At 45.4% G+C, this 23,788-nt stretch overlaps 1 protein-coding gene across 3 annotated transcripts in view; it reads right to left on the minus strand.

The window, feature by feature from the left end:
• Positions 1 to 10,948: 10,948 nt before the first annotated feature.
• Positions 10,949 to 23,788, minus strand: part of LOC140482489 (ATP-binding cassette sub-family B member 6-like) — a 245,549-nt gene continuing 232,709 nt past the window's right edge. For all 3 annotated transcript variants that reach the window (XM_072580030.1, XM_072580032.1, XM_072580031.1), the window contains 2 exons: positions 20,308 to 20,376; positions 10,949 to 13,720 (listed from right to left, as the gene is read on the minus strand). In XM_072580030.1, the coding sequence (XP_072436131.1) occupies positions 13,573 to 13,720; positions 20,308 to 20,376 (217 nt within the window). In that variant the 3' untranslated portion in view covers positions 10,949 to 13,572. The remainder of the gene's footprint in view (positions 13,721 to 20,307; positions 20,377 to 23,788) is intronic.

Below are 23,788 nucleotides of genomic sequence, written 5' to 3' on the forward strand. Positions count from 1 at the left end.
CACCCCCTCAACTCACAGCCCCACTCCTGATTAAGGTCTTTTGCCCAAAACATCGATTCTCTTTCTCTTCGGACGCTGCCTGACCTACTGTGCTCTTCCAGCACCACACTCCGACTCTAATCTCCAGCATCTGCAATCCTCACTTTTGCCTTAGAATTAGGGATTGCCCATTCAGGACTGAGACGAAAGGTTTCTTTTTCCCTGAAAGCACACAACTTTGGAAGTTACTGCTTTAGAAATTAGGGTCACTTCTTCTTTAATGCATTTATGGGGTGTGCTGGCTTGGCTACTTTTTAATTGCCTATCATTAGCTGTTCTTGAGAAGGCTGTGTTGGGCTTTTTCTTGAACAGCTGCATTCTATGTGCCGTAGGTAGACCCACAATGCTGGTACAGAGGGAGCTTCAGGCTTTTTGACTCATCAATAGTGAAGGAATAGCAATATAGGTTTAAGTGAGGACGGTGCATGACTTGGAGAAGACCTTACAGGGTGGTGTTCCCATATGTCTGCTGCCCTTGTCCTTCTTGTGGGTTTGGAAGGTGTGATTAGAGGAGCCTTGGTGAACTTCTCCCGGTGTCGTGTGATCTTTGACTCTGTCCACCCCAGTCCAACACTGGCACCTCCACATCATTTTCTAGATGCTACACATGGCTGTTACTGCATGTTCGTGACGGAGGGTCTGCATGTTTGTGGATACAGCGGGATGTAATAGTGGTTGAAGGACCTGAACTGAAGGGAATTTATATTAGGTAGGAAATGGTGTTGGAGAGACCGTTAGGTCTGAAGGCTGATAAATCCCCAGGACCTGATGGTCTGCATCGCAGGGTACTGAAGGAGTTGGCTCTAGAAATCATGGAGGCATTGGTGATCATCTTCCATGTTCTATAGATTCAGGATCAGTTTCTGCGGATTGGAGGGAGGCTAATGTTGTCCCACTTTCTAAGAAAGGAGGGAGATAGAAAATTATAGACCAGTTAGTCTGACCTCAGTGGTGGGAAAAATGCTGGAATCAATTATAAAGGACGAAATTACGACACATCTGGATAGCAGTAACAGGATAGGTCAGAGTCAGCATGGATTTATGAAGAGGAAATCATGCTTGACTAATCTTCTGGAATTTTTTGAGGATGTAACTCTGAAGGTGGACAAGGGAGATCCAGTGGATGTAGTAAACCTGGAATTTCAGAAAGCCTTTGATAAAGTCCCACATAGGAGGTTAATGAGCAAAATTAGGGCACATGGTATTAGGGGCAAAATACTGACATTTTCTGAAAATTGGTTGGTTGACAGGAAACAAAGAGGAGTGATAAACGGCTCCCTTTTGGAATGACAGGCAGTGACCAATGGTGTGCCGCAGGGATCAGTGCTGGGACCGCAGCTTTTTACAATGTACATTAATGATATAGATGAAGGTATTAAAAGTAATATTAGCACATTGGCTGATGACACAAAGCTGGGTAACAGGGTGAAATGTGAGGAAGATGTTAGGAGAATACAGGGTGATCTGGAAAGGCTAGGTGAATGGACGGATGCATGGCAGATGCAGTTTAATGTGAATAAATGTGTGGTTATCCACTTTGGTGGCAAGAACAAGAAGGCAGATTACATACCTAAATGGAGTCAAGTTAGGTAAAGGGGCAGTACAACGAGATCTAGGTGTTCTTATACACCAGTCAATGAAGGTAAGCATGCAGGTACAGCAGGCAGTGAAGAAAGCTAATAGCATGCTGGCCTTCATAACAAGAGGAATTGAGTATAGAAGCAAAGAGGTCCTTCTGCAGCTGTACAGGGACCTGGGGAGATGGCACCTGGAATATTGTGCGCAGTTTTGATCTCCAAATTTGAGGAAAAACATTCTGGCTATTGAGGGAGTGCAGCGTAGGTTCACGAGGCCAATTCCCGGAATGGCGGGACTATCTTACGCTGAACGATTGGAGTGACTGGGCTTGTATACCCTTGAGTTTAGAAGGCTGAGAGGGGATCTGATTGAGACGTATAAGATTATTAAAGAATTGGACAATCTGGAGGCAGGAAGCATATTTCCACTAATGGGTGAGTCCCGAACCAGAGGACACAGTTTAAAAATAAGGGGTAGGCCACTTAGAATAGAGTTGAGGAGAAACTTCTACACCCAGAGAGTGGTGAGTGTGTGGAATGCTCTGCCCCAGAGGGCAGTAGAGGCCCAGTCTCTGGATACTTTCAAGAAAGAGTTGGATAGAGCTCTTAAGGATAGTGGAATCAAGGGTTATGGAGATAAGGCAGGAACACGATACTGATTGAGGATGATCAGCCATGATCATAATGAATGGTGGTGCTGGCTCAAAGGGTAGAATGGCCTACTCCTGCACCTATTGTCTATTGTTTTGTCCTGGGTGGTGTTGAGCTTCTTGAGTGTTGTAAGAGCTCCAACCAGCCAAGCAAATGGGGAACATTTCATCACACTCCTGACTTGTGCTTCATAGATGGTGGACAGGCTTTGAGGAGACAGATGATGAGTTACTCACTGTCGGATTTCTAGCCTTTGACCTACACTTATAGCTAAAGTATTTATATAGCCCAGTTCAGTTTCTGGTCAATGGTAACCTCCGGGATATTGATAATAGGTGATGTAGTGGTAGCAATGCTATTGAATGTCAATATTTTCTCTTGCTGTAGATGGTCATTGCCTAACATGTGTTAGCAGAAGCCTAGATATTGTCCAGATGTTGCATTTGGACAAGGACTGCTTCAGTATCTGAAGAGTTGTGAATGGTGCTGAACACAGTGCAATCATTATCTACTTTTACACATCTAATCTTATGATGGAAGGAAGGTCATTGATGAAGCAGTTGAAGGTGGTTGTACCTGCGACACTACTCTGAGAAACTCTAAGGGCTTACGTAGCACAATAGTAATGCCCTATTTCTGGGCCAGGAGGCTGGGTTCAAATTCCACCTGCTCCAGAGGTGTGTAATAACATCTTCAAACAGGTTGATTAGAAAATACTCAGCCTGAGAAATTCTGCAGAAATGTCCTGGAGCTGAGATGACTGACACCTCAATTAACACAATCATCTCGCTTTGTATCATGTATGAACCAGTGGAAAGTGTTGCCTGATTCCCATTGACCCCAATTCTGGTAGGACGCCTCAATGGCATAGTCAGTCACTTTCAGCCTTGATATCAAGGGCAGTCACTTTCACCTCACCTGCCATAGACCCAACCAGCTCAGAATATGTAACATTGCAGCGCAGTACAGGCTCTTTGGTCCTCAACACTGCGCCAACATGTGAAACGCATCTGAAGCCCATTTAACCTACACTATTCCATTCTCATCCATATGCCTATCCAATGACCATTTAAATGCCCTTAAAGTTGGCGAGTCTACTATTGTTGCAGACAGGGCATTCCATGCTCCGACTACCCTCTAAGTAAAGAACCTACCTCTGACATCTGTCCTATATCTATCACCCCTCAATTTAAAACTAGGTTCCCTTCTGCTAGCCATCACCATCTGAGGAAAATGGCTCTCATTGCCCAACCTATCGTATCTTATTTATCTCAATTAGGTCACCTCTCAACCTTCTTCTCTCAAATGAAAACAGACTCAGTTCCCTCAGCCTTTCCTCGTAAAACCTTCCCTCCATACCAGGCAACATCCTAGTAAATCTCCTCTGAACCCATTCCAAAGCTTCCACATCCTTCCTACAATGTAGTGACCAGAACTGTACACAATACTCCAAGTGCAGCCGCACCAGAAATTTGTACAGCTGCAGCATGACCTCATGGTTCTGAAACTTGATCCCTCAACCAATAAAAGCAAACACACTGTATGTCTTCTTAACAACCCTATCAACTGGGTGGCAACTTTCAAGGATCTATGTACCTAGACACTGAGATCTCTCTGCTCATCTACACTACCAAGAATCTTATCATTAACACAGTACTCTTCATTCCTGTTACTCTTTCCAAAGTGAACCACCTCACACTTTTCTGCATTAAACTCCATTTGCCACCTCTCAGCCCAGCTCTGCAGCTTACCTGTGCCTCTCTGTATGATACAACATCCTTCTGCACTATCCACAACACTACCAACGTTAGTGTCATCTGCAAATTTACGAACCCACCCTTTTATGTCCTCATCCAGGTCGTTTATAAAAATGACAAACAATAGTGGACCCAAAACAGATCCTTGCGGTAAACCATGAGTAACTGAACTCCAGGATGAATATTTCCCATCAACGACCACCCTCTGTCTTCTTTCAGCTAGCCAATTTCTGATCCAAACTGCCACATCACCCTCAGTCCCATGCCTTCGTATTTTATGCAATAGCCTACCGTGGGGAACCTTATCAAATGTCTTACTGAAATCCATATACACGACATCAACCGCTTTACCCTCATCCACCTGTTTGGTCACCATCTCAAAGAACTCAATAAGGTTTGTGAGGCATGACTTATCTTTCACAAAACCTGTTGACTATCCCTAATCAACTTATTCCTTTCCAGATGATTATAAATCCTCTTTCTTATATCCCTTTCCAACACTTTACCTACAACCGAAGTAAGGCTCACTGGTCTATAATTACCAGGGTTGTCCCTACGCCCCTTCTTGGACAAGGAAACAATATTTGCTACCCTCCAGTCTTCTGGCCCTATTACTGTAGACAATGACACATAAAGATCAAAGCCAAAGGCTCTGCAATCTCCTCCATGGCTTCCCAGAGAATCCTAGGATAAGTCCCATCTGGCCCAGGGGACTTATCTACTTTTACACTTTGCAGAATTGCTAACACCTCCTCCTTGTGAACATCCATCCTGTCTAGTCTAGTAGCTCGTATCTCAGTTTTCTCCTTGACAACATGGTCTTTTTCTAGTGTGAATACTGAGGAAAAGTATTCATTTAGCGCTTCCCCTATCTCCTCTGACTCCACACACTACTTCCCACTACCATCCTTGAATGGCTCTAATCGTACTCTTGTCATTCTTTTATTCCTGATACACCTACAGAAAGCCTTATTATTTTCCTTGATCCTATCTGCCAACGACTTCTCATGTCCCCTCCTGGCTCTTCTGAGGTCGCCCTTTAGGTCTTTCCTGGCTAAATTATAACTCTCAAGACCCGAAATGAGCCTTCACATCTCATCCTAACATAAGCCATCTTCTTCCTCTTGAAAAGAGATTCAACTTCCTTAGTAAACCAGGTCTCCTGCACTGGACAACATCCTCCCTGCCTGACCAGACCACACTTATCAAGGACCTGCAGTAGCTGGTCCTTGAATAAGGTCATTTCAAATGTGCCCATCCCCTGCAGTTTCCTTCCCCATCCTATGCATTCTAATTCTTGCCTAATTGCATCATAATTGCCTTTACCCCAGTTATACCTCTTTCCCTGCAGTATATACCCCTTCCTTTCCATCACTAAAATAAACATAACCAAATTGTGGTCACTATCACCGAAGTGCTCACCTACCTCCAAACCTGGTCGGGTTCATTACCCAGCACCAAATCTAATGTGGCCTCGCCTCTTGTTGGCCTATCTACATACTTTGTCAGGAAACCCTCCTACACACATTGGACAAAAACTGACCCATCTAAAGTCCTTGAACTATAGTATTCCCAGTCAATTTTTTGAATGTTAAAGTACCCCATAGCAACTATCCTGTTACTCTCACTCCTATCAAAAATCACCTTTGCCTTCCTCTCCTCTACATCTTTGGAACCATTCAGAGACGTATAGAAAACTCCCAACAGGGTAACCTCTCCTCTCCTGTTTCTAATCCTCACCATACTACTTCAGTAGGCGAGTCCTTAAACGTCCTTTCTGCAACCGCAATACTGCCCTTTCTGTCCCCTGACAGTAACCTTCTTTTACCTGAGGTGTCACTACTTCCTTTTAACTCCTCTCAATAATCTTCCCCCCACTTCCCGAATGATCCAAAGTTCATCCAGCTCCAGTTCTCTAATGCAGTTTTCGAGGAGTGGAGTTGGTGCACTTCCCACAGATGCAGTCAGCAGGGACACTAGTGGTGACCCTTACCTCCCACATTCTGCAGGAGGAACATTCAACTGCCCTAATCTCCATTCCCACTATTCTAAATTCCTAACAAATTTAGCTTGTTCAGTAATGGTGCTGCTGAGGAACTCATGGTTATGAACATTGAACTCCCCCACTCAAAAGTATATACTGAGGCCTTGCCATCTTGAATTCTTCCTCCAAGTGGTGAAGCAATTCATCAGTTGACAGGGACATGGAGCATGGTCATCAACAGGAGGTCTTCTTGCCTAAGTTTGCCCTGGTGCCATGAGACTTCATGGTATCTGGAATTAATGTTAAGTGCTTTCAGTGCAGCTCCCTCCCGACTGTAGACCGCTGTGCTACCACATCTTTTGGTATTAGAGATGGTAACAATGTTGTCTTGGATATGATCTGTAAGCAAGGCTTGACTAGTTTGAGAAGACTCTCCCAATTTTTGCTCCTGAACCCTGATGTTAGTAAGGATTATGCAGGGTACTTAGATTGATTCCAGTAGTTTGTCCAGTTTCATTTCTTTGACTTTTTTGGAATTGGGTTCAATGGACAGCTAGACTATTTCATAGGGCAATTAAGAGTCAACCACATTGCTGTGGGTCTGGAGTCATATCTGATCAGTCTAGGTAAGAGTGACTGATTTCCATTCCTAAAGACTTCATTCTCTAAATGGCATTTGTGAACCAGATGGACTTTTACATTAGCATTCGACATTAATTCCACATTTCAGGTCCCTAGAGCATTTTCTAGGTATCTGGATTTCTAGCCCAGTGAAAGTATCACCTCCCCTTTGAAGGAGTTGGTAGATTGCTTCCTTTACCAAACAAGAATCTTAGGTTATTATGGGAAGATGGGAATGTACATTCAAATCAGAAACATATCAGCAATGATCTTATTGAATGGCAGAGCGGGTTTGAGGGGATGAATGGTTTATTCCTGCTCCTAATGTGTGTTTGTATAATAAACATAAAGCATCATGCTCCTGCAAAAATGAAACTTGCATTTTCTGTCTACAAAATTAAATGAGAAATGAAAAATACCTCTATTGTTAATCATTGCAGCTAATTTTTAAAAAGTTTTTGTTTTGTATAAAAGCTTAAAGTAAAAGCAGTCAAGGCATAATATGACCCATTATAAGCAGACTGGTCTGGCCCAATGGTACTTTCATGTCAGAAAAAAACAGGGATTTTATCTACTATTTATTTGGGAATATCACGAAAGATTGAGTGAGTGGAGATGTGTCTAACGGGCATCTGTTAGATACTCCCTTGACAACATAAGGACGACTGGTTTTCAGGCAGTACCCATTGTGCTCAGGGGCTGGTGACTGTAGCAGTGAGGCCGTTCTCCCGGTGTTCAGGCCCTGTAGCTGTGAGGCCGTTCTCCCGGTGTTCAGGCCCTGTAGCTGTGAGGCCGTTCTCCCGGTGTTCAGGCCCTGTAGCAGTGAGGCCGTTCTCCCGGTGTTCAGGCCCTGTAGCAGTGAGGCCGTTCTCCCGGTGTTCAGGGCCAGTAGCAGTGAGGCCGTTCTCCCGGTGTTCAGGCCCTGTAGCAGTGAGGCCGTTCTCCCGGTGTTCAGGCCCTGTAGCAGTGAGGCCGTTCTCCCGGTGTTCAGGGCCAGTAGCAGTGAGGCCGTTCTCCCGGTGTTCAGGGCCAGTAGCAGTGAGACCGTTCTCCCGGTGTTCAGGGCCAGTAGCAGTGAGACCGTTCTCCCGGTGTTCAGGGCCAGTAGCTGTGAGGCCGTTCTCCCGGTGTTCAGGCCCTATAGCAGTGAGGCCGTTCTCCCGGTGTTCAGGCCCTGTAGCAGTGAGGCCGTTCTCCCGGTGTTCAGGCCCTGTAGCAGTGAGGCCGTTCTCCCGGTGTTCAGGCCCTGTAGCAGTGAGAGCGTTCTCCCGGTGTTCAGGCCCTGTAGCAGTGAGACCGTTCTCCCGGTGTTCAGGCCCTGTAGCAGTGAGAGCGTTCTCCCGGTGTTCAGGCCCAGTAGCAGTGAGGTCATTCTCCCGGTGTTCAGGCACTGTAGCAGTGAGACTGTTCTCCCGGTGTTCAGGCCCAGTAGCTGTGAGGCCGTTCTCCCAGTGTTCAGGCCCTGTAGCAGTGAGACCGTTCTCCCGGTGTTCAGGCCCAGGCCTTGTAGCTGTGAGGCCGTTCTCCCGGTGTTCAGGCCCAGGCCGTGTAGCTGTGAGGCCATTCTCCCGGTGTTCAGGCCCTGTAGCAGTGAGACCGTTCTCCCGGTGTTCAGGCCCTGTAGCTGTGAGGCCGTTCTCCCAGTGTTCAGGCCCTGTAGCAGTGAGACCGTTCTCCCGGTGTTCAGGCCCAGGCCTTGTAGCTGTGAGGCCGTTCTCCCGGTGTTCAGGCCCAGGCCGTGTAGCTGTGAGGCCATTCTCCCGGTGTTCAGGCCCTGTAGCAGTGAGACCGTTCTCCCGGTGTTCAGGCACTGTAGCAGTGAGACCGTTCTCCCGGTGTTCAGGCCCAGTAGCTGTGAGGCCGTTCTCCCAGTGTTCAGGCCCTGTAGCAGTGAGACCATTCTCCCGGTGTTCAGGCCCAGGCCCTGTAGCTGTGAGGCCATTCTCCCGGTGTTCAGGCCTTGTAGCAGTGAGGCCGTTCTCCCGGTGTTCAGGCCCTGTAGCAGTGAGGCCGTTTTCCCGGTGTTCAGGCCCTGTAGCAGTGAGACCGTTCTCCCGGTGTTCAGGCCCTGTAGCAGTGAGACCGTTCTCCCGGTGTTCAGGCGCTGTAGCTGTGAGGCCATTCTCCCGGTGTTCAGGCCCTGTAGCTGTGAGGCCGTTCTCCCGGTGTTCAGGCCCTGTAGCTGTGAGACAGTTCTCCCGGAGTTCAGGGCCAGTAGCAGTGAGAGCATTCTCTAGACATTCAGGCCCAGTAGCAGTGAGGTCATTCTCCTGCTATTTGGGGCCAGTAGCAGTAAAATGTGTTGCTGGAAAAGTGCAGGTCAGGCAGCATCCAAGGAGCAGGAGAATGGATGTTTCGGGCATAAGCCCTTCTTCAGGAATGCCCAAAATTTTGATTCTCCTGCTCCTCGGATGCTGCCTGACCTGTTGCGCTTTTCCAGCAACACATTTCTCAGCTCTGACCTCCAGCATCTGCTGTCCTCACTTTCTGCCAGTAGCAGTAAGGTCATTAGCAAGTTTTGGGAAGATTTGTAGCTCAGGTTGAGGTTCTGGATGTAGGTTTGCTCACTGAGCTGGAAGGTTCATTTTCAACCTTCCAGTTCAATGAGCAAACCTAATCCAGTGAGGTCATCCTCCTGGCATTTGTGGCTAGGCCATTCTCCCCGCATTCGGGGCTAGTAGCAGCAAGGCCATTCTCCTGGCATTCAGGGCCGGTAACAGCGAGGCCATTCTCTTGGCATTTGGGGCTAGTAGCAGTGAGGCCATTCTCCCCGCATTCGGGGCTAGTAGCAGCAAGGCCATTCTCCTGGCATGCGGGGATAGGAGCATCAAGACCATTCTCCTGGCATTCGGGGCTAGTAGCAGTGAGGCCATTCTCCTGACTTGCGAGGCTAGTAGCAGCGAGGCCATTCTCCTGGCATGCGGGGCTAGTAGCAGCGAGGCCATTCTCCTGGCATTCGGGGCTAGTAGAAGTGTGGCCATTCGCCTGAAATGCGGGGCTAGTAGCAGTGAGGCCATTCTCCTGGCATTCGGGGCTAGTAGCAGCGAGGCCATTCTCCTGGCATGCGGGGCTAGTAGCAGCGAGACCATTCTCCTGGCATTCGGGGCTACTAGCAGCGAGGCCATTCTTCTGGCTTGCGTGACTAGTAGCAGCGAGGCCATTCTCCTGGCATGCGGGGCTAGTAGCAGTGAAACCATTTTTCTCGCATTCAGGGCTAGTAGCAGCGAGGCCATTCTCCTGGCATTCGGGGCTAGTAGCAGCGAGTCCATTCTCCTGGCATTTGGAGCTGGTAGCAGTGAGGCCATTCTCCCTGCATTCGGGGCCAGTAGCAGCAAGGCCATTCTCCCTGCATTCGGGGCCAGTAGCAGCAAGGCCATTCTCTCGGCATTCGGGGCTAGTAGCAGCGAGGCCATTCTCCCAGTGTTTGGGGCTAGTAGCAGCGAGGCCATTCTCCCAGTGTTTGGGGCTAGTAGCAGCGAGGCCATTCTCCCGGCATTCGGGGCTGGTAGCAGTGAGGCCATTCTCCCAGCATTCGGGGCTAGTAGCAGTGAGGCCATTCTCCCAGTGTTTGGGGCTAGTAGCAGTGAGGCCATTCTCCCAGCGTTTGGGGCTGGTAGCAGTGAGGCCATTCTCCCAGCATTCGGGGCGAGTAGCAGTGAGGCCATTCTCCCAGCGTTTGGGGTCGGTGGCAATAGCAGCAAAGCTCCTCCAGCAATCAGGGACAACGGATCTGCCAGCTGCAGACTCTTCAAGATGGCAGCGTAGTCAATGTGACATCTGGACCCAAAGTGGGACTCATGGCCCAGTGGTGGTATGGCATGGCCCAGCAGCGTAGCCAGGAACTCTAGGCTGCAGGGCGTGTGAAATGGGCCCAGCAGCAAAGAGACGTTATCTAAAGTGGGCGACTCCTATGTTGGCGAGTCCGGAGCACTTAGTGGTGAGATGGTGAAGGTCTCCTTTGAGGTTAGGTGTCGACATAGACTGGGTCAGAAAGACTGATATTCTGATCTTTTATTTCTTTATTTTTTCCTAACTTATTCCTATCACCTAAAATTATGAGGGACATTGATAGGATAGACAAGAAGAAACTTTTCCCTTGTTGAGGGGATCAATGACTGGGGGCATATACTTAAGCTGAGGGGCAGAAGGTTTCGAGGAGATATGGACTAGTTATTTCTTTACATTTCTAATTTATTTTGTTTCCTAAGAATTTGATCTTAAGGATCTGTACCTTGGTACTTCTGCACCTAAGGTGATGCTGTAATGTGGCGACTGTAAACTTTTCACTGTACTCATTTAAGTACATGTGACAGTAAAGCTCATCCTGTTCAATTTTATTCGATTCAAATAATTTTCCAGGCATGAAGTGGGCTCAGATGTAGAAAATCGCCCCCACAGGCCATACAGAGCGATGGAAATAAAGTGGTAAAATTGCTAGACAAAGTAATGTAATAAACAATTTATCAAAAAATTAAATAAATAACTCAGATAACGTTCCCAGACACAGCAAACAGTTCACCCTGAAAGTGATCCCCGTGGAAAACATGCTTTGTGACTTGAAACAGTCAACAGACTGATTTTGATCTTTTGTGATGTCTGTACAGCTGACACCTAATTTCTCCTCCCACTATTTCATTCAGTTCAAATTCAGCACCACAAATACAATGGGAATTTCATCTGAGCACTGGTTTCATGGCATTGTTTTCCTTAGAGCAGAGGAGCTTGAGAGGGGACATGAATGAGGTATATAAAATTATGAGGGGCACAGATAAGATAAACAGGAAGAAACTTTTCTCCTTATCGAAGGAATCAATGACTCAGAGGGTGCATATACTTAAACTGAGGGGCAGAAGAGGAGATGTTCGGAAAAACATTTTCAGCGAGAGAGTGGTGAGAATCTGGAACTTACTGCACATAAGAGTGGGAGAGGTGGAAACATTCATAACATTTAAGTGGCATTTAGATGTGCACTTGCATTACCAAGGAGGTCAAAAACAATGACTGCAGATGCTGGAAAGCAACTACTGGATTAGTGGTGCTGGAAGAGCACAGCAGTTCAGGCAGCATCCAACGAGCAGCGAAATCAACGTTTTGGGCAAAAGCCCGGGCTGCTCGATTTTGCTGCTCGTTGGATGCTGCCTGAACTGCTGTGCTCTTCCAGCACCACTAATCCAGTACTTGCATTACCAAGGCACACCGAGCTCTGGGCCAAGTGCTGGAAAATGTGATTAGCATAGTTAGGTAGTTGTTGCTGTCTGCACAGATGTGATGGGCCAAAGGGCCTTATCCTGTGCTATAGACCTTCATGACTGACTTCTATATGAGATGTGTTTGTGTCAAGAGTAAAGTTCTGACCCTGAGTAATTCAACACACCTGAAGCATTCCGAAATATAACTAGCTTCCCCCAGGTCTTCAAACACCAGTGATTTTTCAATTTCAGTCTTCTTGCACTTTCAATGACTTTAATCACACTACTATTAAAATAAAAATCTTCAACTGCCTGGGCCTAAGGCTTTAGATTTTCTTCCTCGCATTAAGACATGCCATAAAATATACCTCTTTGACCATTTAATCACTGTTCTAATATCCCTTTGTGTGTCTCAGTGCTAAATTTAATCTGATCCTGTGAAGCACCTTGGAACTTTTTTGATCACATGCAAATTGTTTTAAAAGATACACTCAATGCAAATCCTTCTCTGTTGAGAGGTAGTCTGTCAGAACTAAAGCGCATCACTGTTCAATACCAGGAAAACCTCAATGATAACTATAATACGATTTTTATACAAAGATAAACCAATAGCTACAACAAAATGGAGTCTTGTGCATTAAGCTTACAAAGCAAAGCCTATGAGAAAGACACTAGCGCTAGGGGATCAGTGAATGATCCAGCTACAATGACAGATATGGCCACAGCAGACATTTGGCTTGGGTTATAGTACAAAGCAGGTGGCGTCCTAACTGCGTCTCATTATACCCCATGCCTGATATTCATTTCCATTTACTTCAAACAGAAGGATCGTTTAGGCGGGGAGTGGAACAGGTGGTACTGTTCATTTACAGCTATTGGCCCAGCTGTATTTCTGATGAATTCTGTCTCGGTTACGAACAGTTAGTTTTTCATATTTGAAATGTTCTCTCCTTCTCCTCCAAAGGTTTTTTGTCTTGCTGCGTCGTAAGCTCTGCTGCAACCCAGACTATTCCTCAGCTAGAAGGTTGCTCAATTAATGTCAGTTCAAAAGTGTAGTCACCATCTGTTCCTCCTCTGAGCACCTGGATCTATGCACTTGCTGTAAAGTGTTAAAGTATGGGAATCGAAAGATGGAAATGCTGTCAGATATTGACCCCTTTCTCGGAGGGGAAATGAGGTTCTTTTCCATCCTGTACTACCCTGGCTGAGATCAGATAAATCTGCACATGCCATGGAAATGATCAGAGATTTCGTTGGTCTAGACAGTTAGAACCACAATAGTCAGACACTAAGGAGACAAAAATCAACGAAGACTATAAGGGAGCATCGATAAAGCTTGATAAAGTATAATTATGTGGATATAGCCCATCCTTTACTTCCTCCTGTCATTTATAAGCTTGGACAAATACCTCAAATTTGGCCTCCTTCCCAAATTATAACCTCACCAAAGTTCCTCGTCATAATGCACATTAAGATCCAAGTTGGTGGATATCCAATCCAATGCACTAGTAAGTTTAGGAACTTGGCAATCATTTAGTTTTACACCCGACAGAAAACCCCTAAAAAGAAATCACTGGGACCTTTTTTCCTATCAAAGATGCTTAGAAACTCTAACAATATGAAACTGATTCCATGTATCAAATACAATGTTTTCAACGTGGCACACTGTGCTGACCCAAGCACATTCAATACATTGAGGGCCTTGCGTTGAGGAATAACAATGGTCAGGGTCCTAGTCCAATGCAGGTTTGTCTTCAGTTCCCCTTGTTGCTGGGTGGCTGCAGTTTCTCAGTGCTCTTGTCTTTGGTTTCTGTGTCAGATGCTGAGTCAATCGTCTCAGCTTGCTGTTGTTTCATCCACATCTCAGCATAAGCACCACCTTTGGCAAGCAGCACATCATGTCTGAAACAAATTAGAAATACATGATCACAAAATTGATTCAGGAATTTTTTTTTTGAAAGGTGTTGGATGTGGGTGTTTTGGCTAAATCTACATTTATTGCAGAAGGTGGTGGGTGAGCTGCCTTCTTGAACTATTTCTGTCCTTACTGTGCAGATATGCCCAGAGTGCTGTTATTGAGTGAGCTCTAGGATTTTGACTCGGCAACAGTGAAGGAATGCCAAGATACTCCCAAATCATGATGACGAGGAGTTAGAGGGAAACTTGCATTCCCATATTTTTGTTGCTCTTGTCCTTATAAATGATAGCAGTTATGGGCTTTGAAGGTGTTGTCAAAGAACTGTGGGTGAGTTGCTGCAGTGTGTCTTGTTGACAGTAAAGAATCAACTGAATTGTGCCAGCCATGGTTCAGTGGGAAGCCCTCTCAACACTGAGCAGAAGACCACAGGTTTGGGTGCCATTCCAGAGATGGTAGTCCAAGTCCAAGCCAGATGGTTTCAGTGCAGTACCGAACAAATGCAGTATTGCCGAATTTCAGATGAAGGCCATGAGACAGTGTGTGGGGCAGGCACAATAAGTGTCAACTGACATTCTCCCCCTCCAAACTGCTGAGAAAGCATGCCAGAGCAAGCATTCATCAACCTCTTAAAGAACTGACCACTGAGCTTCTGAGGCTCGATGGTGGTATCCCAGCTTGCCAGAAGTTGCTGGCCAACAACAGGTTGGCAGTTTCTGGGGTCCTAAAGACTGTTAGTGAAGACCTACTCTTCAGGGAATCCAACAGTGAGAAGGTAGGACATTTTTCCATTTGCTTTTCATTGGGGGGGGGGGGGGGGGGGGGGGGGGAGTTGTGGGGAGAGGATGATCAGGAGATTTGGAGGTAAAGGCAGAGGTGCGGCTTTCACAGGCTATCCCTTTGCTCCCTATCTTTGCCTCCATATTCCAGTAAATGGAGGAACTCCTACCTCAGCAGCTATGTACTGTGATAATGGAACAGAATCATAGAAGCCCTACAGTGTGGAGGTTATTTGGTCCAACAAGTCCACACCGATCCTCCGAACAGTAACCCATCCAGACCCATTCCCCTACCCTATTACTCCACATTTACCCCAGGCTAATGCAGCTAACCTACACATCCCTGAACACTTTGGGCAATTTAGCATGGTCAATTCACCTAAACTGCACATCTTTGGACTGTGGGAGGCAACTGGAGCACCCAGTGGAAACCCACACAGACACAGGGAGAATGTGCAAACTCCACACAGACAATCGCCTGATTTTGTAACTGAACCCAGGTCCCTGGCACTGTGAGACAGCAGTGCTAACCACTGAACCACCATGCCACTCTGTCGGCCCAGTCGTGAAATCAGTCACTTTCCTTGTTTGTTGAGAAGGCAAGTGATTGGGAAGGTGCTAAATTGTGGCGCTTAAGTCGCAATAAATTGATCACTTAACAGCTTTAATTACTGACGAGTCAAGAATGCCCCAAATAGACCTTCTTGCCCAGCACTTCATTAGTGAAGGGGTGTGAAAGGTGAATAACTCTCTAAGGTCAACTTGTCCAATTATTTCCCTTCCTCACCATCTCCAGGGAGAGGAATGTTCCACCTGATGTATTAGTTAACTTAAGCCCCGTCTGGTGTCTCAGGTGGATATAAAAGTCTTATGGCAGTATTTGTAACAGAACAGATGAATTCTCCCTGGTGCTCCTGCCAATATTTTACGTCTGACACACAGCTAATTTGGTCATTATCACATTGCTGTTTGTGAGAGCTTGCTGTGCATTAACTGACTAGTACACTTGCTTTATTACAGCAGTGACTACACTTTGGCAAGTCCTTCAATGGCTGTAAGACAGGGTCCTTATTTGTGGCCCTCCACAATGGACAGAGAAGAGGAAACCTATCCAGGGAACTATTTCTGACTGAGCAGCTGTGATCAACCAATTCTTCTGGTTTTAGCATGAAAGCAAGGTTCTAAGCACTATTAATTCATGATACAGAAATAAAGAAAAACACAAATACTGAAAATCTGAAATCAAAATAGAAAATGCTGGAAATACTCAACAGATTAGGCAGCATCTGGCAACAGAGTTAACCTTTCACCAGAACTCTGAACAGTGTGTTGCACATTCCTAACAAATGGGGGAATTAATGGAAACACTTGGGTCCAAAGTCAGTGACAGCCTCAGAAGTGAATTTTACCATGGGCTTTCTGACCCTGACAATGGAACCACATGGGATCTCTCTCAGTGAGAAGGATGTGTTGGGGAATCATTATCTTTCCCACCCCACCTTTCATCCTGCTACTGCAGGCTTACTTTTGAGAGCCCACATTAATTTAACCTGAAATCAGCTTGACTGAATCTGATGGAATCCCAACTGCTGTGTCATTTTTAAATTTCAGATTGTGGGAAAATACAATCCCCAGGTTCTGAAAGGTGTAACCAGCTTTATGATCGGGGACAGAGAGAGAAGCGATGTCTGAATTAGATTAATCTGTAAATTTCACACAGGAGCCAGAGCTCCGGAAGAGTAAGGGAGATGGGGAAATATAGATGGAATCACAGAAAGGGAAATATGCAAAGGGAAAGCAGAGGACTGAAGCAATATTTATTCTGAGGTTCAGAAGTAAAATGTGTTGTGAAGTCTCAGTCAGTTGGTGAATAGCACTAACCCAAGTGTGAAGTTTACCTTCTGCACTGTGTGCTAAAGTAAACATTGAGCCCATTAACTGGAGAGAGGGGAAGGCTAACAATCTGTCTGATGAAACATGGCCTGTGACAGGAAGAAACTAAATCCTCAATTTCAGGAGCAGGCAGCTCTTTGAAGGAGGCAGGAAATGTAAAGCTCATTAAAACCTCTCAGCAGAGATAAAGAGCTGAAGAATTTCAGACTAACTGAAAAATTCCATAGCTGTGTCTGAGGGTCCAGCCCGTCTCCAGGCCGAGGGAATAGATTCACAACAGTAATGCTGAATTAATCAATTTTGTTTTGAGTTGATGAAGGGAGAAAGACAGAGCAAGACGAGGATAAATTCAGCTTTGTGGCATTACTGACAGGACTGAATTCCAGGTACATGGGCTCTCACATGCTGCAAGCTTTGCACAGGGAGACAGGGTGAAACTTTAACAAGTATTCCACGATTATCCTCAGAAAGCCTGCAACTTTGGTTACATATTTATTGATACAACTTTGACCTGTTGCCTAAGGAGGCAAACTATGAGCGACAATGAATCAGGGACTCAATTCCTGGTCTCTTCCTCTTCCATCCCTCTCAAAGCATACAAGTAACTAGCTGTGTCCCCAAAACAGGCTGTAGAAACATTGAGATGAAATGTTAAAGTTTACTGCCCAGAGTGAGCATCTCAAGAAGAAACTTAATGCCCACTGCTGACCTAACAGCCACAGTATTTACAACACAAACAGACCCTTGTTCGGGTAAATGGTTAAAATTAACAGCAGGAATCATAGTCTCAAAATGTTAATGACTTGAATACTCTTAAAGAAGCCACTGGGATAGAATAATTATCCGTTATACTTTGCACTTATGTGGCAACTTCTGAAGAGTTTTGGTGCAGGGCATTGGCAATCAAAATATGACACTGAACCACATGTTGGAATACCAAGGAAGAGAAGCAGGTTTTAACGGGTGGCTTAAAAGAGGAGAGGTGAAGAAAGAAACAGAGAAGTTTAGGAAAGTAATTAGAGCTTCTGACCTCAGTACAGGTCACTGGAGGCAAAGTGGCTAATGGAGAAGTGGCAGCAGCCTCTCTTCTTGTAAGGCTCACCAACTCGGTGTTAAGTGCTGTCTGACGTGGTTCAGGATCCCCACTCTGGCAAGATAGTTTCTGCAGCATTTGACGTGGAGGACAACAGTGCACTGAAATGTTGCACAATTTACTGGGTTTTGTTGTCTCTGGACTCTTTACTTGGCCAGCTGAGCTTTCTTTGTTCCTACTCACCTCTTCCAAACAGTCAGCCCCTAGAAGTCACAACCATCAGTGATTGATCCTGGTTGTTAGTGACAATGCCTGCCATCTATATACCTCACCTGCTGGTGCCCTTACAGCAGAGATATGGTCACCCAAGAAGTCATGAAACAGTTGCCAGTTCACTGGCAGGTGGTTCCTGGCTTTACAGGTGCCATCCATTTAATGGACACAGCTGAGCCAGCCCAGATATTGTTGGTTTAGCGATGAGGGCAGGCTGATGGAAAAACACAATCCAGGACCTTGGAGTTGGTGACCTGGTCCTGCCAAGTGATGTTGAGGAAATATCGGAGATAGGAAATGGAGAAGCTTTTCAGCTTTGCCCCTGGCTAGAATTTGTTCTCCAGATCTCATCAGCATTGAGGAGTGAGCTGAGGACACAGGCTTGGTAAACTGGTGATCTCAGTCAGCTTGCTGTTATTCCACACTCAACTTAGACTGAACAGCTGCAGTGTTTGAAATGCTCGAATTGATTTCAGGATCAAGCAGATTATTGGAGCTTAGATGTGTGAAGCTATCAACAAACTGCACCATCACGTTGCTAATGCAGAGAGATAGTGACTTGGCAACATCCTGGAATGTGACATGTGTCTGCCCTGATGCTGATGGTCAAACCAAACACATTACATGTGTGAGAGACCATCCATTTGTGCATTGGAATTCCAACATGGCACTGACAGTGTACAGGAACTCTCCGATGAGCACTATCTTTGAGCAGCACGGTGGCTCAGTGGTTAGCACTGCTGCCTCACAGCACCAGGGACCCGGGCTCAATTCCAACCTTGGACGACCGTCTGTGTGGAGTTTGCACATTCTTCCTGTGTGTCCGTAGGTTTCCTCTGGATGCTCTGGTTTCCTTCCACAATCCAAAGCTGAGCAGGTTAGGTGAAATGACCATGCTAAATTGTCAATAGTGTTCAGGGATGCATAGGTTAGTTGCATAAGTCAGGGGTAAATGTAGGGGACGTGGTCTGGGTCTGGGTGGGATACTCTTCGGAGGGTCGGTGTGGACTTGTTGGGCTGAAGGGCCTGTTTCCACACATAAAGATTCTAATTCTGAAAAAATCTTGGATTGCAAATAAGCAAGGTTAATCAGCTTTTCTGGTATGTGGATATCATTTGTCAATCACATCGAGACATATAAAAAGAAGAATATGCCAAAGACTGTCAATACCAGAATACAACCCTGTCTGACCCCACTTTGGATCTCAGATTAGATGTTCTCCTATCATAGCTGACCTTAGCGATCACATTGTCATGGAAGTTTCACTGGCAGCCAATTCTCTCTAGCAGCTTCAAAAGACGTGTATGCTCATGTAGTTAAATGACTTGGTGAGATCTGCCAGACCACAGAAAGCATATCGTTGTAGATCTTTTAGTTCTGAAACCACATTTTGATGTGGGCTGGATGCATTCAGCCAGCATCTGCAGTCTGACAAGGGCAATGGCATAAAATGCAGGTCATTACGGCAAGTGCATCTGTGCTAGTTCTTTGAAGGAGCTGTCCAAAGGGTTTCACTCCCCCTGGTCTTTCTTCCTGGTCATGGATTTTTTTACTTTCCAAGTAATTACATAATCCCCTTTAATTTTATTCATTCAAGGGATGTGAACATCAATGGTTGGATCAACACTTATTGCCCATCCCTAGTTGTCCATTGAGAAGGTGGGGGTGAGCTGCAGTCCATGTGCTGTAGGTAGAGGCACAATGTTCTTGGGGAGGGCATTTCAGGATTTTGACCCAGAGACACTGAAGGAACAGCGATATATTTCTAAATCAGATGGTGAGTGCATTGGAGGGGAACTTGCAGGTGGTGGCATTCCTACGTATCTGCTGCTCTTGTCCTTCTGGGTGGAAGTGGTCATGGATTTGGAAGGTACTGTCTGAGGAGTCTTGATGAATTTCTGCAAATGGTCCAGGCCACTGCTACTGAGCGTCGGTGAAGGATGGAATGAATGTTTATGGATGTGGTGCCAGTCCTACAGGATGTACTGTTCTACGTGATATCAAGCAGTCCATCACTCTCCTGAATTGTGCCTTATAGATAGTGACCAAGCTTTGGAGAGTCAGGAGGTGAGTTATTCGCTGCAGTATTCTTAGCCTCTGACCTGCTCTTGTAACCATTGTATTTATATGGCCAATCTAGTTCAGTTTCTGATCAATATTACCTCCCAGGATGTTGATAGTGAGAGTAATGCCATTGAATGGCAAAGGACGACAGTTAGAATCTCTCTTGTTGAGGAACTGCCTGACATATGTGGCACAAATATTATTTGCTACTTCACAGTGAATCACAATTGTGTACTAACCCAAAGTGTTTCTCATGGTGGTGGCCACTAGCTAGCCTTAGAAGCAAGAAACATGGTTAACTCCTGAATGACATAGCCACCTGAACCACTCACATGTCTACTGATGTGGAATCAGCTCATAACACAGATTGGGGACTAACATGGAGATCCCTTTGCGTATGATCTTTTTCTTAATCACCAGGGGAAATTGTAGTGAATTATAGTTTAAAAGCAGAATGGTGAAAAGCCATTGCCCTCTGTGGGTGAGTGATGTTTAATAGAGAAAGGGGTCCCTAGTAAATAGGGTTCTTACCTTCCTCTTTCCACTATACGTCCATTTTGAAGCACCAGGATCTGATCTGCATTAATCACTGTTGACAACCTGAAGGAAAGAATAAAGAAAATTCTCAAATATTTTCCTTGCACCAGAGACAGGGCATAACTTAAGGAAGTCCCACTCACCTCTTTCCTCCCCTCCCTGTATACTAGCCCATGTTTGGTTAGTTATGCACATAACTAATTTTCAGTAATAATTCTCAAATCCTTTCAGGTGACTGTTAAATAATGTTCACTCAGGTTAAAACAATCAGGAAAATGCTGAGATTATCTTGCATTCCCAAGCAATCAAATTCCTGGTAGCAAAACTAGAGTAAATATAGAACATAGAAGAATACAGTGCAGTACAGGCCCTTTGGCCCTCGATGTTGCGCCGATCCAAGCCCACCTAACCTACACTAGCCCACTATCCTCCATATGCCTATCCAATGCCCGTTTAAATGCCCATAAAGAGGGAGAGTCCACCACTGCTACTGGCAGGGCATTCCATGAACTCATTATTTAATTTAACACTAAGTCACACAAGTCACAAGCTTTTATCTATTTTGAATTCCAGCAGGGCAATAGGAACAACAGTAGAAATGGGCTAAGTGACTGGGACATAGAAAGAAAAATCAAATAGGGCTGGTGTTCTCAATTGCTCTCCAACATCTTCAAACGACAGTGTAGACGGGAATTAATATAGAACATAACTGTGCAGTACAGGCCCTTCGGCCCTCGATGTTGTGCCAACCTGTGAAACCAATCTGAAGCCCATCTAACCTACGCTGCTGTAGAACATAGAACATAACAGCGCAGCACAGAAATTCTCTACAGCAGGAAAGCCTTTTGGTATACATGATCAGAGATGCAGAACAGATGTTTGAATGAGGTTACAGTGGTCTATCATGTCTTAACAGAACTGGGAGGGGGGGGGGGGGTAAGAGGGTGAAAAAATCAACAAAGTAAAGAATGGAGAAAATAAGAGTCAGAAAAAATAAAGTTATAGTGGCACAATCAATTGAGGATTCAGCAAAGGAAGTCAAGAAAATAGTCATGAAAGCAAAAGAGATATAAAATTATGATAGCAGGCAAGACGGAACCAAGAATTTCTGAAAGCATATTTATAGCAAAAGATGATAAAGTAAATAGTGGGGCAATTGAAACATGCCACAAGTGATAAAGCATCAAGTGACCAAACGGTAGCAAATATTGTAAATGAATTAAAATCAGAAAAAGCTGTGAATATTTGCTAAGGCAGGAAATGACTTTGGGAAGAAATCGGGTTACCATTTCAGCTCAATTACTCTTCAGTGCAATATCAATTTCAGCATCAATAGTATTTTGCTGTTACAATGTACCACCCTTTCAGAGAGGTGAAGGTGGGCTATATTGCAGGAGAGTGTCAAAGCTTGCAGATGTCACTAAGATGAGTGGTAGAGCAAAGCATGCAGAGGACTGTGAAACTTTGCAGAGGAACATGGATACATTGAGTGAATGGGTAAAAGGTCTGGCAGTTGGAGTACAGTGTTAATAAGTGTGAAGTCATCCATTTTGGTAGGAATAACAGTAAAAAGGACTATTGCTTGAATGCTGCTGTGCAGCGGGACCTTGGGTGTCCTTGTGCATGAATCACAGAAGTTGGTCTGCAGGTACAACAGGTAATTAAGAAGGCAAATGGAATTTTGTCCTTCAGTGCTAAAGGGCAGGGGGGTTAAGCGCAGGGGGGTTATGTTGTAGCTGTACAGGGTGCTGCTGAGGCCACACCTGGAGGACTGTGTGCAGTTTTGGTCTCCTTACTTGAGGAAAGGATGGACTGGCACTGGATGGGGTACAGAGGAGGGTCACCAGGTTTATTTTGGAGTGGATGGGGTTGGCTTGTGAGGAGAGACTGAGTAGACTGGAATTATATTTGTTGGAATTTAAAAGAATGAGGGGGATCTTACAGAAACATTATGAAGGGAATTGATAAGATAGAAGCAGAGAGGATATTTCCACTGGTGGGTGTAGACTAGGACAGGAGGGCATGGCCTCAAAATTAGGGTGAGCAGATTTAGGACTGAATTGAGAAGGAACTTCTTCACCCAGAGGGTTGTGAATCTATGGAATTCCCTGCTCAGTGAAGGAATTGAGGTTTCCTCAGTAAATGTTTTTAAAGCAAAGATAGGTAATTTTTTGAACAGTAAAGGGATTAAGGGTTATGGTGAGAGCATGGGTAATCAGAGCTGAGGCTATGAATAGATCAGCCATGATCGTATTGAATGGCAGAGCAGGCTCAAGGGCCAGACAGCCTACTCCTGCTCTGAGTTCATATGTTCTTATGTATTACCAGCAAGAAAGACAAACATTTAGAAATCAGGGGAGGCACAGAAATCTAACGTAGAGGGAGGGAGTGAAAGAAAGGCCAGAGTGGGTGCTCAGATGGACAACGGAAATAGATCCCATCATCTTTTCTCCTTTCCAATAACTGTAGCAGGATGGAAGAGTAGTGCCTGAGGATTAACAGAAAATTAACATTACATCATGCCTCACAAATTTTATTGAGTTCTTTGAGGAGGTGTCAAGACAGGTCAACAATGGTCAAGCAGTGGATGTGATGTATATGGACTTCAGCAAGGCATTTGATAGGGTTCCCCATGGTAGGCTCATTCATAAAGTTAGGAAGTATGGGATACAGGGAGATTTGGCTATCTGGATTCAGAATTGGCTGGCTGATAGAAGGCAGAGAGTGGTTGTCGATGGAAAGTATTCTGCCTGGAGGTCAATGTTGAGTGGGCTCCTGCAGGACTCTATTCTTGGGCCTCTGCTCTTTGTAGTTTTTATAAATGACTTGGATGAGGAGGTTGAGGGGTGGGTTAGTAAATTTGCAGATGACACAAAGGTTGAAGGTGTCGTCGATAGTATAGAGGGCTAATGCAGGCTGCAGCATGACATAGACAGGATGCAGAGCTGGGCTGAGAAATGGCAGATGGAGTTCAACCTGGATAAATGCAAAGTGATGCATTTTGGAAGGTCAAACTCAAATGCTGAATATAGGATTAAAGACAGGATTCTTGGCAGTGTGGAGGAACAGAGGGATCTGGGTGTGCAAGTACACAGATCCCTCAAAGTTGCCACCCAAGTGGATGGGGTTGTTAAGAAAGCATATGGTGTTTTGGCTTTCATTAACAGGGGGATCGAGTTTAAGAGCCACAAGGTTTTGCTGCAGCTCTACAAGTCCCTGGTGAGACCACACTTGGAATATGGAGTCCAGTTCTGGTCACCCTCTATGCCTGGAAAGATACAGAGGCTTTGAAGAGGGTGGAAAGAAGGTTTACCAGGATGCTGCCTGGACTGGAGGGCTTGCTATGTGAAGAGAGGTTGACTAAGCTCGGACTTTTCTCTCTGGAGAGAAGGAGGAAGAGAGGAGACCTGATCGAGGTGTACAAAATAATGAGAGGAATAGATAGAGTCAATAGCTAGAGACTTTTCCCCAGGGC

This window comes from Chiloscyllium punctatum, chromosome 10 (assembly GCF_047496795.1).
Source record: "Chiloscyllium punctatum isolate Juve2018m chromosome 10, sChiPun1.3, whole genome shotgun sequence".
NCBI lineage: Eukaryota > Metazoa > Chordata > Chondrichthyes > Orectolobiformes > Hemiscylliidae > Chiloscyllium > Chiloscyllium punctatum.